This window comes from Mycetomoellerius zeteki, unplaced genomic scaffold (assembly GCF_001594055.1).
Source record: "Mycetomoellerius zeteki isolate Tzet28-1 unplaced genomic scaffold, Tzet1.0 scaffold216, whole genome shotgun sequence".
NCBI lineage: Eukaryota > Metazoa > Arthropoda > Insecta > Hymenoptera > Formicidae > Mycetomoellerius > Mycetomoellerius zeteki.
Genome location: NW_017257128.1, coordinates 18563 through 37383, shown reverse-complemented (window position 1 = coordinate 37383; position 18821 = coordinate 18563). Strand labels below are relative to the sequence as shown.

Below are 18821 nucleotides of genomic sequence, written 5' to 3'. Positions count from 1 at the left end.
ACCCATTTCCTCGACGGCGAACACCTAGACACCCACTTCCTCGACGGCAAACATCTAGACGCTTAATTTCTCGATGGCGAACACCTAGATGCTTAATTCCTCGACGGTGAACATCTAGACATCCTCTTCTTCGACGCGGTAAATACCTAGATCTTCAACTCAGATAATCTCGATATTTCATTTTAATTTTAATTAATAATTTGTGCCGCGTCACATCGTATTTTTGCACCACGCGCGCGTCACATTGTATATATATGATGACAACATCGCTGATTATCACAGCCGTCATGTGTGGTTGATCACGTTCGAATGTGCAGTGCTGTCATCGCTTGCTTAAGTTAAAAGCCATTTATTATCGAAAAAACGAGACATACATTTCTCCCCTAGTCGACATATATCTACTGGTCGACGACGTTAATAATAATCATGATAATAATGATAATGACGACGTTTCTTAAAAATCAGAGATTCAGAGTTTGCATCACAATATCTCCGCTCGTAGGGCACGTAGAAAAAATAGTAAAAGCACTTTTATTATACAACTGTGGTGGCTATCGATTGAGCGTACATAGAACGCGATCGATTCAGCCGTTATTGAGATCCGATAATCTTGATCCAGCGCAACTCGTCGGTTCGCGTAAAGGAGGCACGACAGTGTCGCTGCGCTTGGCTTAGCGCCGAGACACTACCGTGTCTCCAGATAAGAACGACGTACATATCTGAATCTGAATGTGAAAAGTGACAGATCCGGACTTTGCGTCGCAATATCTCCGCTTGTAGGGCACGTAAAGAAAAAATAAAAGCATGTATGTTAGATCAGAGTGTAAGTTATATATTAAGCTATACATAAAATTCGATCCGTTCAGCTGTTATTGAGATCCGATAATCTCAATCTGCCGCAACTCGCCGACTCGCGTAAAGGAGGCACGGCGTTGCGCTTGGTTTAGCGCCGAGACACTACCGTGTCTCCAGATAAAATTTGAATTACAAAAAGACAAACGAAGTATGTCACCATAAATTAATCGTAATTAAAGTATAAAAATACACTGTAAAAGACAAAAACTATATATACTATATTAATATAATTCGGTTGCAATTGAAGTACAAAATTATACATAGGAGAGACCGGGGATAGTTGATACAGTTTTTTTAAAGGAATTTTTTGCACGTAATAAATAGAATCTAAACCGTAAGGTCATTTTGCAATAGCCATATGCTTATACTACACAAAATTTATTTTTATGATTTAGGGCCGCGATTGTTCAATCTTTTGGTAAAGTTTATCTGTTAGGTAAATCTGGCAATCCGTGCACGTGATTGGATAATCTTGCTACTTACCTAACAGGTAAACTTTACCAAGAAGTTGGAACAATCGGTCCTTAACATGATTAACTTTCTAGTATTAATAAAAAATATAAGATCATGCATCTTGTAACAACTGACCCCATATGCGGGGTCGGATGTTACAGTTACTGAGGTCACTTGTTACATATCCAGAGAGAGAGAGAGATTTAAAAAAAATATTACACGTTTAATTAAATGAAATAAAAAGCAATATATATATATATATACTTCATTAATAATTTTAAAACGATATTTATGTATAGATATGTAACATTAATAACATTTATGATATAAAAACGGAGAATTTAAGGGCATCTACCACGAACGCTCGTTGTTTTTCGGCGAGACTTGTCTTAAGATAAAAACATTACAAATTACATAATAAAATTATAAACGTTTCGGCCTCAAATTAGGCCATCCTCAGTATATCATATATATGCAGTTAAAATTATAAAATTCATGAACTCAATGTTTAGAGTCTAAAGTATAAAATTCAACTAATAATTTTAAAGTATCATACAAACCTACAAACACGCTGAATAGATTTATTAAATTAGGTAAAGATAAACTTGATAAAATGGAACAGTGTGATGTGGTTTATAAAATAAATTGTCTTGACTGTAACGCTTCATATGTTGGACAAACAAAAAGAAAAGCGAAAACAAGAATTAAAGAACATAAAGCTAATATCAAGAAATCTAAAGATGCCCTCACAGTAGTATCACAACACCAGATTAATTTTGATCACAAAATGAATTGGGATAACATACAATTATTAGATATCGAACCTTTTTTCCAAAAAAGAATCACGTCTGAAATGATCTTCATTAAAAAACAAATTAATGGTCTAAATAAGCAAAGTGACAAAAATTACCAGACAATTATTTTCCGTTACTTAGTATAACGCCCCCTCCTTAATACCATTTTACCCTCTCCTTTTAGTTGCTTTGTGTATTTAAGGAAGTCTATCATGATGAGAATCTGGCAGTACATCGTGAATAATTGTGCTAGTAAAACATTGTATTAATAAAAACATGACGTTCACATACGATACCATTCTTCGCAAACTTAACGCAACACAGGTATTAATCTTTCAAAAATTTCGAAATGGCTTTATTACTTAAATTTAATAATTATATTAATTATATATGAACAAAATGTTTAAAGTATATACAACAATCTAATGTAAACAACTGTCTAATGTATTATTGTCTAATACAAAACAGTATATATATATACTGTATATAACAGTATATATATATATACTGTATATAACAGTATATAACAGTATATTATTATAACAAAAATTAATATAATAAAATATTGGATATGTTCTCTAAAATCTAAATAAAGTTTTTTTAATTGTCATTTCCGTTATTATTAGACTGAAATCATGAAAAAAAATTTTTTTTTAACTTTTAACTTTTTAATTACCTTTTTTTATTAACTTAACTTTTAATTCAATTAATTTCATTATACATTAACTTGTATCTTAACTAAGTTAAATTTTCAAAGTTGTTAACTTTAACTTAACTTACAACCAGTCCATGAATCTAACAATAAAACTGAATTTGGTCCAACATTTAGAAAATACACTTCCCTTACCCAAGTTTCAAAATGATTAGATGTTAGTTTACCAGATTTTGACGACATAATAAAAATATTATTTGCAGTAAACATCGTTTCTTGTATCCTAGGACCTAATGTCCCACTAGGTTCTTTTAACACTATAAGAAGTGGAGATAATAATCTACCATTGGCTGAAATAACAGGTTGTATTGTACTCGTATAACTGTATTGTATATCTGTTGTGTATAATTGTATATCTGAGTAATCGCAGATATTGACTGTGCTACAAACTCTATTTTTTTTACACCTTTCTGTGCCAATGTACGACCAGCATGTAATTCTAATTGAAAACCACTTTGATCCGAATTATACACATTTTCAATTCCATAGCGATCAATATAATATTTGATATTTTCAATAAACCTATTGCTGTCTGCCTGTAAAGCTTCCTTTGACATTAAAGATTTCTTAGTTATAAATTTCGTAATTTTTTTAAATACAATTTGATGCGCGAGCTTAAATCTTCTAACCCATTCGTGTGATACTTTAAAACCTAATAAGTTTACTTGTTGTTGCGCTTGCAAAGCCCATCGTGTAATATCAATATCATGGATCAATGTCCCTTTACACATCGCTTCAATGAATTTATCTAACGTGATTGCTGAAATTCGTTCCAACTTTTTAAGTCTATTACCACCTACATTCATTTGCTTTTCCCATCATCGTAATTGTTTTGCTGACGTTACTTTCCGAAATCTTGATTTTACAGATTCAATTGTTCTTGGCTTTGACTTACCACTTCTCCAATGTTCAACTGCTTCTCTTTTATATTCTGCTGAAATATCGTCGATATCACAAACCATTTCTTTTACATTGCATGCGTAATTTTCTTCTTCATCTACGAGTTTTATTTCTTGTACTTCTGGTACATCATATAAGTTTAAAAAACTCAGCGATTCTTCTTCTTCGATTTCATAGTAGTCTTCGTACATTTCATTTAATATCTTTTCCATTTTTTTCTTCATCGTAATTTCTTCTGATGTTATAGAAGTTTCGGGGAAGTCCACGGCAGTAAATACTGCAGACAGCAGTATTATTACATTTCGTGGATTAAACTGCATTATTTTCTAAAAATTATAAATATTACAATCGTGTAACAATTCAAGTTAACAAAGATCTCCTTATAGATTAAAAATTATATATTTACATGTCTATTTTCAATATAATTATTAAAAGAAAGAGAGAAAAAAGTTTTTATTGTCTATTTCATAATAAATTTGATACCTTCTTATTGGTTATTCTTCAAAGAAATTTATTGAACAAGGAAAAAACAATTTTGTACAATGTATAAATGACGCCTTCCTACAAATATTTCAAAAATGTTAGTAAATTATGAATATACTGTTTCATCAAATCCTAACAGTTAAATACTATTTTCCGCCTAGATTAATAAGACACAATGTTTTGCAATACATTATTCATATTAACGTTGAACACTGCAATTAGTTACTGTACGATCAATATATAATGCAGTTATAAAAAATAAATACTTACTTATTAGTCTATCAGTATCTAGTAACTAGTACTTATTCGAAATCACAAGCACGAAACTGACTAATTCATTCCAACGATTTGCGCCTTTTTATACTTTTATGTATCAATAACATACGCAGATAAAAATTATTATTTTTGTCTGCGTCAGCAAATCTACATATTTTCTACATCGCCTAATACATACTTAATATTTTTCACATAACTTATATACTGAAGATGGCCTAATTAAGGCCGAAATATCTATTTTTGTAATCCGATTATATGTGTTGGAATAAAATATAAACTTCGCTAAGAATATCTTGCGTTCGTGTATGCCCTTTATTGTTCCAATTTTATAGTGTTTTGAAAAGGTCTCGAGATAAGCTACGAGAAAATGTAATTAAAAATAGGGGGTTCTATTTTAAAAAATCGACGTGACATTGACCTGGCTTTGGCGACGTCACCCAAGGTCAAATCAATGGTATCTTCTTATGTCCCCCTTCGAACCACACAACTTTTGTTTGAAATATTCTTTCCGTATCTATCATAGTTTTCGAGAAATCTTAATGCATTATTTAAAACGGGGCACCCTATATATAACGAAAAAATTTATATTCAGTGTTATCTTACAATTAGAATAAAATGGCAAATCGCTCTGCAGAAGAGATGTTATAATTTCTTCGTTCTCTTACAATGTCATTCCGTATGTATTTTTTTTTATTTATGAAAGTATATAAGATTACAGATTTTGAATTAAAAAAATGAATTTTTTTAAGTTAAATGTCAATTTTTCACATAGGAACGCTTATTTTTATAAGTTTCGAAATTGTAAGATTTTATGTTCCGAACTTAAGTATTTAAATTTAAAAAATTTGTTGGCATATATTTTTTTATTAATATAAGAGAGATTTGAACTTTATTTTTCTTTCTTAATTATTAGATTTCATTGATTTGATCAAAAGTTACAAATTTTTACACGTACCACTATCATACTCACATTTGTGTTTACATATCTGCAAAAATAAAATATTTAAACAAATAGATTTGTTAAATTATGTATAAACCTTTCATTTAGAATAGGAATCTTAGAATAGGAGCTTAAAGAAGCTACATGAATTTTCAAATATTTTTTTGAGCCACTTAATCCATAAAAAAAATACGCCGGACATGAATGACCTCTTAATGGATACTAAAAGAACGTATACACAGTGAGGGTTAATACTGATAAAAATCTAGTGTTTAGAGATGATTAAAGAAGTAAAAATTCATAATTCATATATTTTTACAGCTTATTTTTATATAAAATCAGTAGCTGAAAATGAATTTTACAAATGCGAAAATAAAATTAATTCTTATGATTTTCTTTTACAAATTGCATAGTTTGAATAATAGAGGCTATATTATGAATAATATTATATCGTTTTACATGTATGTAGTTTTTTAAATTTGTTTGATTTATACTTTTTTCTTTCTTATTTTCCTTACAATACAGTTTTAAATATAAAATCGGAGTGCAACGTAAACCGACACACCTGTAAGACAGACCGTAAGCTGATTTAATCGTTAGTATTGCGTTATTGCATTAAATAATAATTAGTTCTATCGAAGCTGAAAGCAAGCCTGTATTTATGAGAAAACTCTCCAAAAAGAAAACTATCGCATTACGTGTTTCTGTTCTGCAGAACAATATAAAATATGCACATAAATATATAAAAAATTTCGTATAAGATTTTCTAATATTTTATTATACAATAATAATAAGAAATTCTATAATAAAAACAAGATTTTCTAAATCCTTTTACTTCGATATGCATATAAATCAATAAAAACTCGTTTTTTGTTGATTCATATGCATACATTATACCGAAGTGAAAGGCTTCTAGAAATCTTATTAATATTCACTTATAGGTATTTTGAACGGATGACTCCTATGAAAGAAAATGAATAAAATTTTGATATTACTGTCTACTGTGTCAATTTTGGAGCATTCTTTATAAAGGGTAGCAGCTTTTCACATCCAGAGTTCCCATAGATGTGCAGAAATTCTACACCCAGAGCTTCTATAGATGTGAAATTCCACACTCAGAATTTTGGACTATTAAACAAAATTTTTTAAATTTTTGGTAAATTTTAAGAAATTTTGAGTGATTTGACAAAAACCAGTATTTGACTAGGATGCCTATGCTGCTCGCTTTGCTTATCCGACTATCGTATTATCCTACTTCTAGGTTACGTAACTTTCTCATGTTGTAGTTATACTGACGTGAGTTATTGAAACCACTTCCACTCTTCTCTTGAATGAGGTACTCTACACTCTGAAAAGTCGAAAGTCTTTGTCCTTGGTCATGTCCTTCACACTCTAGTTAATTGCATGAAACTATGCACGTGACATTTGAGTAGTCAACATTTGAGTAGTCACGTGTAAATTACCATCTTTTTACAAATATTGATAAGTAATTTTAGATAAGTGATGTTAAGATGGAATCATACGATGCTCGATTTCTTAAATAATAACATGCATAGTCGTGCCTGCTCTGATGTATGCTAGAATTCGTTCATGCATGGAGCGCTGTATGCTGCATATACATTATTTTTATATTTATTATGGATTGTTTCATAGCTTATTTCCTTGCATGCACCAATCAAAAGAAACAATTGTTAATTTCATAATTATTTGTCAAATGTCAGACTGTATGCATCAAAGCAAGCATAACAGCATGCATGTGTGCATGTATGTATGCATGCTTATCATTCAAGAAATAGAGCATCATGTGATTCCATCTTTATTATCAATATGCGTTACTCATTAATTGACGATGCATTTATCTTGTTTACCATTATTTGTACGTTTATCATTATTGTACATTTTATTATTATTTGTACGAAATAGGGCGAAAAATACCGCGTGAAAAAATAAAACGCGCAGCTTCACTACTAATAAGGATGCGTTCCGTTATTCACTATGAATACTAAAAATCTATAGTTTACGTTACGTTAATATACTATTATAGATTTTCAGTACTTATGCCTAGATAGAATTATGCATCGTGCGCGCGATTTGTGAAAGTTGTTTTGTCTTGAGGTTGTTTTCTTGATTTTTTTATCTTATCCTGTCCTAAACGATTCTGAACATACACGAGAAGGATATATATAAAGCACCCTCTTTGACGATTGTTTCCATTTGCCTCACTTCGCCTCGCTTCGTCTCCTAGAGGTCGCCCCGGGACACCTGGGCGACTCGCGAACACGCCTGCACGCGCGCACAAATACGTGATCGGGGCGTTAATTGTCAATTTTAGCGGCGAGATGGACTACGAGCTTAGTTATGAGACAATCCGATCTCCTCGTACATATCTATATAAACTACCGGCGAACAAGGTTTAGTCAGTTGATCGTTTCAATCGCGAATGTAAATCTCTCGCTGTGCGAATGTCTGACAGTAGTGACCGGCCTCTCAAGAGATTATGACACGGTTTTACGGTCTTTCTTTGGCAGGTGAGAGTACTAAATACGTACTAAACTATACTAGGCGATTTATCATTGTGTTGATAATTGATAGAAATTGACAAATGATATGGAAGATCGAAAATCGATTCTATGCAAGCATCGTTTTATGTATTATACACAATTAAATTCTCTTTTCTTGAATCGATTAAGAATGGTTGCAATGTTGCAATATTTTATAACAGTAATAATTTCGCGAGGTCTTATCAATTTCAAAGGATTTTATCATTGCTGAAATCCAAAAGTCGGATTAACAGCGAATAAGACGATAAATATCGCCAAGAGAAGTCTAACTTTATCGGAACTTTAACGGTTTACACAATGTAATTTAATTAAATGTCGTATGCAATGTGATTACGTAAATTAGAAAAATTAAAGAAATAAACATAAATTGTCAGAATTATGAATATAGCAGCTTTTAAGTACACTTACATATTTTTTAGAGGGAAAGGAAGGGCATTTTTTTTTTCATCTTATGACGTAGACATATAAAAATAGACGCGAATTGGTTGACAGATGTCATACTAATAACTTTCACTTAATATATTGTATGATTTATATGTGTATATGTCCATCGAATTTAAAGCATCTTATTCTTTCAACTTTCTCCAAGTTGTATAGCTGTATCTTAAATTCCCTCCCTCAAAAAATAGATCGACTAAACTTTCTTTTATGCAAAGTGAAAGATAAGCAGTTGGGAAATTTGCGAGTGCGATTTGTTGTTTTTATATAAGTTTATATTTTTAAGAATAAAAAGATGGTCATAATATTTTACGTCAAAAAATATTTATTTTTGAACAATGAACAAATCCCATGACTTTGACAGTCATAATAAATTTCGAAAATCTCGTCGTGTAACAATTCAATTAAAATTAACTTCTCTCTCTCTCTCTCAATATTGACGTTATTTTAATATTTTAATTCACAATTAATCGCACATGTATAGGTTTGACTAAATTAACGCATAATTGATAAGCTTCTCGATTAATATTTTCGATATATCCTTGCTGTAAAACTTATTGTTATGCGATTCGTATTGCGATTACTCACGACACACTCTACTTGCATGATTCGATTAATTAACAAGTGTTCCATTCTGAATTGTTAATGTGAGGAAGTAAACGTCCCTCACGAATTTTAGCGGGTGAACCAATGCTATTTATAATGATATGATAACATAACACGGAAACAATAATATTTGATTCAATAAGATATTTTTACGTGTTAGAAATAGTAAATTGAAGCATTATAGAACCGAGAAATATAGATATTCGTTAAAGTTTAAGCAGATATATTCATAAATTATTTACCCCTTATTTGCACAACCTTTTAACGTGTTTGATCTAAGTAGCAAATAATTGAATTTTATTGCAACGTCTTTGTTATTTCAAAAAATGCGGCAATAAATCGAATGATTTATTACTAAGCAGTTTTCTTATTCTTTCCTGAAATTTGTTATTTATATGACATTGACATAGAAATTACATTTTTTGTAATTATTTGAATCGTACATCAGGAGAGATGTGGACCTATCTTGCCTTTCTAGCTGTTATCTACGTTATATACGCATTGAAGAATTACGTCAGAATCCTCAGATTTATCTTCACCCTCGATGGACCGAAGACAGTGCCCATTCTTGGCAATGCTAACATTATTCTCGAAGGAAATCGTGAGTAATTCAATGTTATTAATTGAAATTGTTGTATATTGTTAATTAATCGTCAACTATCTAGGGGAAAGTGGGTAAATTATGCGCATCTAAGGGAAATTTATTGTCTTGGAATGGTTTTCAAAATTCAAAGCGATACAAGTATGGAGAAATAAAAACTATAAACATTCTTCTACTATTATGTATCCTCATATTGAATAGATTTTCATTCAATAAGATTATATTTGGCAAAAAACGAAAAAGCGAACAAATTTCTCGCGCGTCGGGTAATTGTGCGCATGGGTTGGATTATTGTGCGCAAAGCAAAAGTCGTAGGAAATGAATGAATTATGGATATTGACAAAGAAATCAGAAAATATATTTATTATATTGCAATATAAATATATATTAAATATATTTTAAATATATATTATATATATTAAGCAAAAATACAAAACTAGTATGAAAGATGGGTAATTGTGCGCATTTCAAAACGCTTGCGCACAGTTGCCCGTCGCGACTCGATATGAAATACGATTACTTCTACACTTCCTAACCAAATTTAATAAATAACAGATCAAAAGACGCATATAATAACATACTTTAATAATGTATGAAACTTTAAACAAACAAATTAAAAATACGAACTCACCATCTTATTTTCTGTACTGTTCTGAATGCTAAAATAACAAGAAAAGATGTGATTTCACTTTTTTGTATTTCTCTGGGTAATAACATATTTATGTTATACCTTTTGTAATTATATCTTAAGAGAACGACCTCCTGCGTATAAAAATTTCACCACGGTAATGTCTTCATCTATTGGAAAAGTACCAAACCAGGATGCGTACAATTACCCGCTGCGCACTGTTTCCCACTTTTCCCTAATATCGCGGTCCTACCTGTTTATTTTATTCAATCATCTAAATTTTATATTATTTTCATACTATAAAGGTTGCAACGGTCTGTAAATAAAATAGTTTTTGAAAACGATAAACGTGTACGTAAAAAACAAAAAGATTTTGATTTTCTAGTGATTCAAAGGATGACAAACGAGGCACAGAGTTATGGTCGTGTTTTCCGGATCTGGCTGACGGTTCTACCATACGTTATGCTCGTCGAGCCGGAGGACATCCAAGTAGTACTTAGTAGCATGAAGCATACACATAAGATATTCTTTTACAAGCTGCTCGACAATTTTTTGGGCAAGGGTCTGATTACGCAAAACGTCGAGCAGTGGAAAGTACATCGGAGAATTTTGCAACCAATCTTTCATCGTCAGGTGCTCGAGAAATTCATTGGAATATTCAGCGAGTGTGCCGATCGCCTAGTTGACAATTTACTTGAGAAGGATGGGAAGGATATAAATATCACCGTATTTATCAATAATTCGGTTTACGATATATTGATCGGTACGTAATGTAAATTGCTTGTACTTGAAAATATATTTTAATAGTCACGAACAGAAAACGTCTGTTTCATTATCCAAAAATATCACAATGGCGGATCCAGACATTTGTTAAAAAGGGAAAGGGTCACTGGATTTATATATTTTTGTGTTGAAGGGAAAATTTAATTGTTTACATCATTTTCGTATCTTTCCGTCCTTATTACTTATTATTATATTTGCGAAACTGCAATTAGCGAAACTTTTTTTTAAGGTCAAATTCGAAAATATAGACTATTTGAGTTTTAATTAACATTACACTTTGAAAAATTATTATGTAAATATTTAATTCATAATACATTTTATTTAAAATTATATCAGCAACAAAAAATATGGGCATAATATTTTATAATAAAATATCTAATTTACGTTTTTTATTTCTGATAAATCTATTGAATACTGTTTCTTTAAAAATTTCTATGTCTTTGTTTCAATTAAATTTTCTATGTTTTTATGTTCCAAACTGTCAAATGCCAAAGAGCTGAAAACTATTTCTTTCAGCAAAAGCGACACTTATCAGACACTTAGCAGACAAAATAATATTTTATATAGTCTTGCAATTAGTGACTTTCGCATAATGCAGTATCAACAATAGAGCAGTAAGCCGCAAAAACTATGGAAGTTTCTTAAATTAAAAAATATTTTTGGAACATTAAAATTGTGATTAAGCATTTTAGAAATACAAAAATACATACAACATTTTATTACAAAATTTTTAAAGAGGAGACTCTAAAGGGGGGGCATGTGGCCCCTATGGCCCTCCCCGTGAATTCGCCAGTGGAATATCATCTTCGTACGATATAACTGATTGACCAAAGTTATCGAAGAAATACTTATAAAAGTGAGATAAAAAAGCCTTGTTTATTATCTTTGGTTTTATGAAGTGCAAACATGAAAAAAGAAAAAGATAATAATAAGTGATAGCACAAATTAGAATAATATAATTGAGCCGTTTATTTTGAAAGTGGCCTAAGTCCATTTGTCAATTTTTTGTTGTTGACTGTACTAGCGTGTACAACTTGAAGTTAGCTGTCATAAACAACATTTTGCAGTTAAGTATATTCAGAGTATACGATAATTTCTGACACATAAATTTTCGCAATTATTTCAATAATTAAAAACATTACTTTGAAAGTGGCCTAAGTCCAATCTATTATAATGTGGAAATCATAGACCACAAATTTTTAGTATTAAGACATTCATTTTTACCGAATGATAGAGATTTTGGCGTCGTAGAAATGTCATTAAAGAAAAATAATTTACTGTTTGTCCCCCAAGATTATTATAATGTTATCAAAAAGTGCCGGAAAGGTAATAACTTTATTCTAAATGAAATGAAACAAGAGGATTTCATATCAACAAGATTTTTGGAGGACGCAGTTTTTAAAAGGGTAAAGAATTCTAACGGAGAAACAATAAATTGGTTAAAAATATGCTGGATGCGTTTTTTGAGAAATGAACCATATAAAATTTTCTATAAGATATCAATGGATGAGAATGCAGAGTTTAAAATCCTGGATTTATTACCACGTCGGGGTAGACCAAGAAAATTCGAAAATATTGTATTGACACCACTTTATAAAAATATAAGACAAATTTCAACAGCGAAATACAAGGACATGATGGACTTACTACGATATATACTACCGGAGCACCATGACTTCTTCAAATCCCTCCCGCATACACAAAATGTAGATGAGCAGTAAATTGTTATGTAATTTATATAGTTAGAAGATTTCCTGAATTGCATAAATTGTGTTTTTGAAGTGTTGTAAAGAAATAATATAAAATAAATTGAGTATTGTTTTTTCAATTTGAAGCATTTTAAATTGTCGAATGGACTTGGGCTCTTTCAAATTTTATAACAAATCTAGTTGTTAATTTTGAAAGTGGCTTAACTCCATTTGTAGTAAGAAAACACATATTATTCACTTAATAATTGCTATTATTTTAATAGGAATTGTAAATTTAACTCTCTTAGATACACTTAAGCAGTGTGACATGTTGGTATCCTATACGTATATTTTTAATTTTATTGAAACGCAAACTCTTAAATATCTCAATTTAAAAATAAATGGACTTAGGTCACTTTCAAAATAAACGGCTCAATTATATGCCGCACTATGTAACAATGAAAACAAGTCCGTCATACAATGAAATAGATAATAGAACGTACTGATGATATTCTATCGCGTCATAGCACTTGTTTGTAAAAATCGATGCTTATCGCAAACTATTACATGTGCCAAAATATTTTACTTTTTCATAAACACGACATGTGCATGCTAATTGGCATAAGAATCGACATCGAGACTTATCGAAACAGTAGCTCATACTCGTGTATAATGCTTTTGTTGATTTATGTAACGCTAATATGTCTTAAAAGAGACTACACGTCTCTTCAAAAGTCCCCTCTTCAATTATCATACGTTTCAACATTTCGAAGGCGGCGCATGGTACTTACACCAAATATTAGTGGTCTGACATGACATTTATTTCAGAGACGATTCTGGGTACGCCGGCAAACCAAGGAAAAAATGATAGTGAGGACGATCCATTCAGAAAGTGAGTGCAATCAACATATTTATTTTATTACCAAATCTTGTTATTAACCTGTGGAGGATCGGAAACTCCTTTAGGGACTCAATAGTGGCGCCACCTTTTTCATCACTCAACCCCATAATATTGACAAAAAAGTTCTAGTCCTTAAGATAAAAAAGTCGATTAATAACATGCCGGTTCTCAGAAGGGTAAAATCCAAAATATTTAAAAAATAAAAATCATGCTCTAAAAATTATCATATTCTAAATATTTTATCACATATTCTCATGTTTTAAAAATCATCCTGATAAATTATTAAACAGGGGCCAAGTTATGATGCCATACAGATTTGCACGACCATGGTTACTAATCGACTGGCTTTACCGATTGACAGCAGCTGGAAAATTAGAGGAACAGCAGCAGAGAGACCTGTTCAACTTTTGTTTTAAAAAAATGAAGGAGAAACGTGAATTTTTGAAAAAGAATGGCTCTCTTATTGCCGATGACAGCACGATTAGAAAAATATCTCTACTTGAGTACATGGTCGAGATTAGCGAAAGAAATCCCCAATTTACTGAGAGGGATATCATCGAGGAATGTTGCACTTTCATGCTGGCCGGCCAGGATTCAGTTGGCACTGCCACCGCGATAACGCTTTTCCTTTTGGCGAATAATCCGAAATGGCAGGAGAGATGTGTCGCGGAATTGCATGAGATTTTTAGCGATGACACAAGGTCACCAACTATGCAGGATTTTAAGAAAATGATATATTTAGATATGTGTATCAAGGAATCTCTGAGGTTGTATCCTAGCGTGCCACTTTTCGCTAGAACACTCGGAGAGGATGTGAAAATAGGTAAAATTTTTTTAGAGAGGAAGAAAACTGTTATGATAAAAATCAATCCTTTCTTTTTTTAATAATAAAGGGCTATGAGTCATGCTTGATATTTATTGCTAAAATTTGAAGCATGAATTTAATAAAACAATAAACTAACGTTTCGATCTCTATCTGATCATTATTAATATTAAGAAAAGAATAATTATTAATCATTAATTTCGGATAAATAATAGATGGCAATTAGAAATTTGAAAATTTATATTATTATTAATTTACTTTTATTAATTTCAATAAAATCAATATTAATTTGATCTTAAATCTTGTTAAGGAGATCCTAAACCGATTACCGAATTTGATCGAGGTCGATAGTGCAGACTTTTTCAATTTCGATAATAGTGACATTTTTTATTCATTTCTTACATTATATTATATATCGTTCTGTCTCACTCAAACGCTTACATCTGTCTTTATCTAACATATGCCAGCACCACCTTTTTTTGTTTGCAAGGAGAAAAATCTTCACTAAGCCCCTCATCCAGGATGCTCCCGAAGGAGAACCTAGCCGGATGCGGGGAAGATGTCCAGGAGCTGGTCTCCTGGGTGTGCGGGATTCGATGAGCTCGCGTCTCCCCGTGAGGAGAGATTGCGGGCATCATCGCCTACCCGCTAAAAAAACTCCCTATTCAGCACCTCCGCAAGATCGTGTTGGACGCATCCTGGAACAGCTCACCCGGCATTTCATCAGGGTGCACCCAAGTCATGGAGCACTCGCTCCCCCCTCCGCGGTCCGGTACACAGCTTTATACTTATCATATACTAAACTTAAAAACTAATATATATGTTGTGTACATATCTATACGTCGTGGTCGTCAGACCCCGAAGAGAATCGAGCGACTTCATTTCTTTGAATCGCTTTTTGCCTCTCCAGGGTCCGACGCTCCCGCTCGGCTCGCTCCTTTCTACGCATGACGACTTCGCAGAAATCCGCGAGAGCCGTCCAACATACAGCGGAGTTGATGGCCGCCCTTACTACGGACCCATACATTCTATCGAGGACCCATACATTCTATCTAGTCCCAAATGCCCGAATAATATAACCCGTTCCACGGCCTAGGACGGACAGAACAATAGTGTGTGCGCCGCCGTGTCCGCCGTTGCACGACAATGCGCACAAATCGGCGACGCACTACGCTCTATCTTCCATAGGTAGGTCTCGAAACACTCATGACCCGTTAAAATCTGAGTCATGCGGTATGTGAGGCCTCCGTGCGGTCTATCACAGGCCTCCACGACTTCCGCACTGATAACCGCCAGGCCCTCCTCCCAACCATGTAGAATCGGCTGTTGATCCCCAGCTGAGATGCTCGGGAATAGTACATCCACAATTCAGAGACCACTCCTGTTGGGAGAGTCTCCACTAATGGTGAACTCGAGGAGAGCCTATTAAGCACAACCCTATAGGACATACCCCACGGATCGGCCTTCAGCGTTTCGACAAGTTCGCACCATAGGCCAGCCTTCGAGCGCCAGATAGCCCTCCTCAGGCTCCTCCTCGCCTCTCTAAGTTCAGTCCAGAGCTCGTGTTCAAGCTCCGGACTGGACCGTCTCTTAATACGCGTGAGGTGCCTGCGAACCCTATTGCAGACGGCGCGCAGATCGGAGATCTCTTCATTTCACCAATACGCCGAGGATCCGCGTGAAGCAGACCACCTCGGCATAGAGAGGTCCGAGATCTCTCTCAGCGCGCCGTCCACGAACTTGACGTGCTCATCCGCGCGCCCGAGGAGGGACCCAGGCCTTCAAAGAGGCCTCAGCCTCCAATAGGTCACCCTTCATCCTGCCGACGGCCCATCTAGACAATTTCTTTCTCACTGTACTCCTTGTGAATGAGGGATCCGACAGAGGGAGCCCCTATCCTCATAAGAATGTACCTATGATCGAACAGGGACTTCACTTCCGCCGCCACCCTCCATTCACTTACATGTCTAACCGCACCAAGGGTAGCCCATGTGATATCCACACAGAACTCACCCTCAGTACGCCAGCACGATGGGATGAAATCTCTATTTAGGAGACTGAGTCCCACTCTGTCCGCCCACTCGCATAGGACATCCCCCTGGGATTCTCCTCTCCCCTGTCCCATAAATGGGACCTTGCATTGAAATCGTCCAGCACAAGAATAGGTCTGCCAGTATATTCTGACAGACCGTCTTCCAGCTCGGCTAACCATCGAGCGAATTCGTCCGGCCCCCTGTTGGGGGAGAAGTAGCAGCCAAAGACCACTACCTTCCTCCACTCCACCGCCACGAATCCCTCGCTTCTCCTCCCAGGGGAGCACGGCAGATCACTCCTAGAACACTCAAACTATGGCAGCGGTCGGAGGCGCGTTCGTAGACGCGTGCCACCTGTCGTCCATCGGCGCAGAATAAGGCTCAGTCACCACAACTAGCCCTAAATTTTTTTCCTCACAGACCCGCGCGATAAGATCTTGCGAGTGTCTGGAGTGGTTGGTATTAATTAACTCCAACTTCGCCATCGAGAGGATCCACGATCATCTCCTCTGCGGCTCTCCGATCAGTCGCCGCATCCGCTCCGTCCACGCGCACGCCTCGGTCGCCGTTGTAAAACGGGCACTCAGCAGCGTCCGCCCTATGTCCGGCGCCCAGGCCCCGAGAGAAGCAAACCGGGCAATGCGGCTTTGTCCTACACGAGGACTGATGGCCCTCCTTTCCGCAGTTAAAGCATAGGTCCGATCTATTGATCGGGCCTGCGCAATTGATGCGCGCGTGTCCAACGGCTAGACACCTAAAACACTGCAGGCGGCGCCGAGCCAGAGAAAAGACTCTGGCCGTCGACCACCCAAGCCTCAGGCGCCTCTCATGGACAAGCTGTTCAGCAAGCTCTGAACGGCACTGCACCCAAACGGCGTTTAAGCCACCCCGCCTAGAACCCCCCCCCGGCAGCACCCCCACTCTCACATCATTCCTATCAATACCCAGAGGGACCCCGACTTCCGCCAGCCGGTTCGCCACCTCGTCGACCGACATCGAGAGTTCAATGTCGAGCACCCGGATCTCAGACTTGCGTATGGGTCTTATGACAGTGATTTTGCCCTCATGTTCCTGGAGAGCGAAAGAGTCGGAGCCTCTTGGACAGTTCTTCTGCCTTCGGAACCGACCTCTCCCCAGGTATTTTCACTAGAATACGCCCCTTCCCCGCTTGCACGTCCGGGTCTCTTAGCTCTTTCATCCATCTTGGTCGCCCTGGACATCGTCGGGCGGTCAGGCGGTATCGTACCGAAAGCTTCGGAAGTTTTTTTCTTAGCTCGCTTGCACTTCTTTTTCCTCTTCGATCGCCAACGATCTCTGTCCACGGCTCTCCAGCCTCAAGACCAGAGGTCGCTGGCAAGTCGACGATCGAGTCTTCGGCCCGCGTACCGCCCGTGTCCTCTTCGGTGATCGTTGTGACAACGATATGCCCCCGACGGTCAATCTTTTTCGAGACAACGGGTGCATCACTAAGGCGTTTAGAAAACACCCTTAAGTGGCGGCCTATAAGCCGGCGGCTACTTCTCCTTTCTGGCTCTTCGTCGGCCTTCAGCGAGCACCTCCACGGGTGATCTACACACGGGCGTGTGCTGCGGATATGTCCCTCCAAGTCCGACGAGGACAGGCCTCCGGTCCGAATAGTCGAGTTATCCTCCCCTCGTCGGGAGGCGACTCGCATCTCCCTGATTTCTTTGCGGAGGGACCTTACTTCTATTATGAGGGAGTCCCTGTCCCTCATGATTTCTCCTAATTGCGCACGAAGTCTAACGACCTCTCCCTCAAAGCCCTGTAGACCGCAGACCCTGATAAAATTGGCCGCCAGCTTCTGCACGGCCTGCTTGGCTACTTGGATCCCAACTATGACCTTCCTCTTCAGGTGCCCTTTCATTGTTGTGGTTGCCTGCTACGTCTCTGAGCGCTCTCATCGCCTCAGTCATAACAGACTTAGGCGACATTGCCGGGAAGAGGTGCGTGTACTCCCTCACGACCGCTTTTGTGCCGAGTTGAGACTATCATCCAAGGACCACTCAACCAACCTTTTTTGCCTCTTTGGCGCGTTCAGTCCCGTCTTCCTCTTCAGGACGGATACGAAGTCTGACTTGTCAAGGACGCCATCCTCCACATCCATCCTTTCTACGTCCATACGGGACAGTGGCATTGCTGCCCATGGGCTTTTTCCCTACCTTTTTTCCTTCGACGATTGATTGTATCTCCATGGACGACTCAAGGCTGGACTCAGAGGAAAAAGCGACACTTTCTTGTTCTTGTGACTCTTGTGATTCCCCCTCCAACGGCGTCCCCATAGTGTCAGCCACGGACACTGGGGAATGAACTATATCCCCGCCAATC

At 36.0% G+C, this 18821-nt stretch overlaps 1 protein-coding gene across 2 annotated transcripts in view; it reads left to right on the top strand.

Moving 5' to 3' along the window:
* Nucleotides 1-7641: 7641 nt before the first annotated feature.
* The window catches only part of LOC108722750 (probable cytochrome P450 4aa1), a 14657-nt gene continuing 3477 nt past the window's right edge, over nucleotides 7642-18821 (top strand). Inside the window, exons 1-5 of one of the 2 annotated variants that reach the window (XM_018448031.1) lie at nucleotides 7642-7941; nucleotides 9497-9619; nucleotides 10633-11010; nucleotides 13547-13610; nucleotides 13910-14442. In XM_018448031.1, the coding sequence (XP_018303533.1) occupies nucleotides 7911-7941; nucleotides 9497-9619; nucleotides 10633-11010; nucleotides 13547-13610; nucleotides 13910-14442 (1129 nt within the window). In that variant the 5' untranslated portion in view covers nucleotides 7642-7910. Of the gene's footprint in view, nucleotides 7942-9466; nucleotides 9620-10632; nucleotides 11011-13546; nucleotides 13611-13909; nucleotides 14443-18821 lie in introns of both variants that reach the window. The other variant, XM_018448030.1, reaches the window with a different exon arrangement.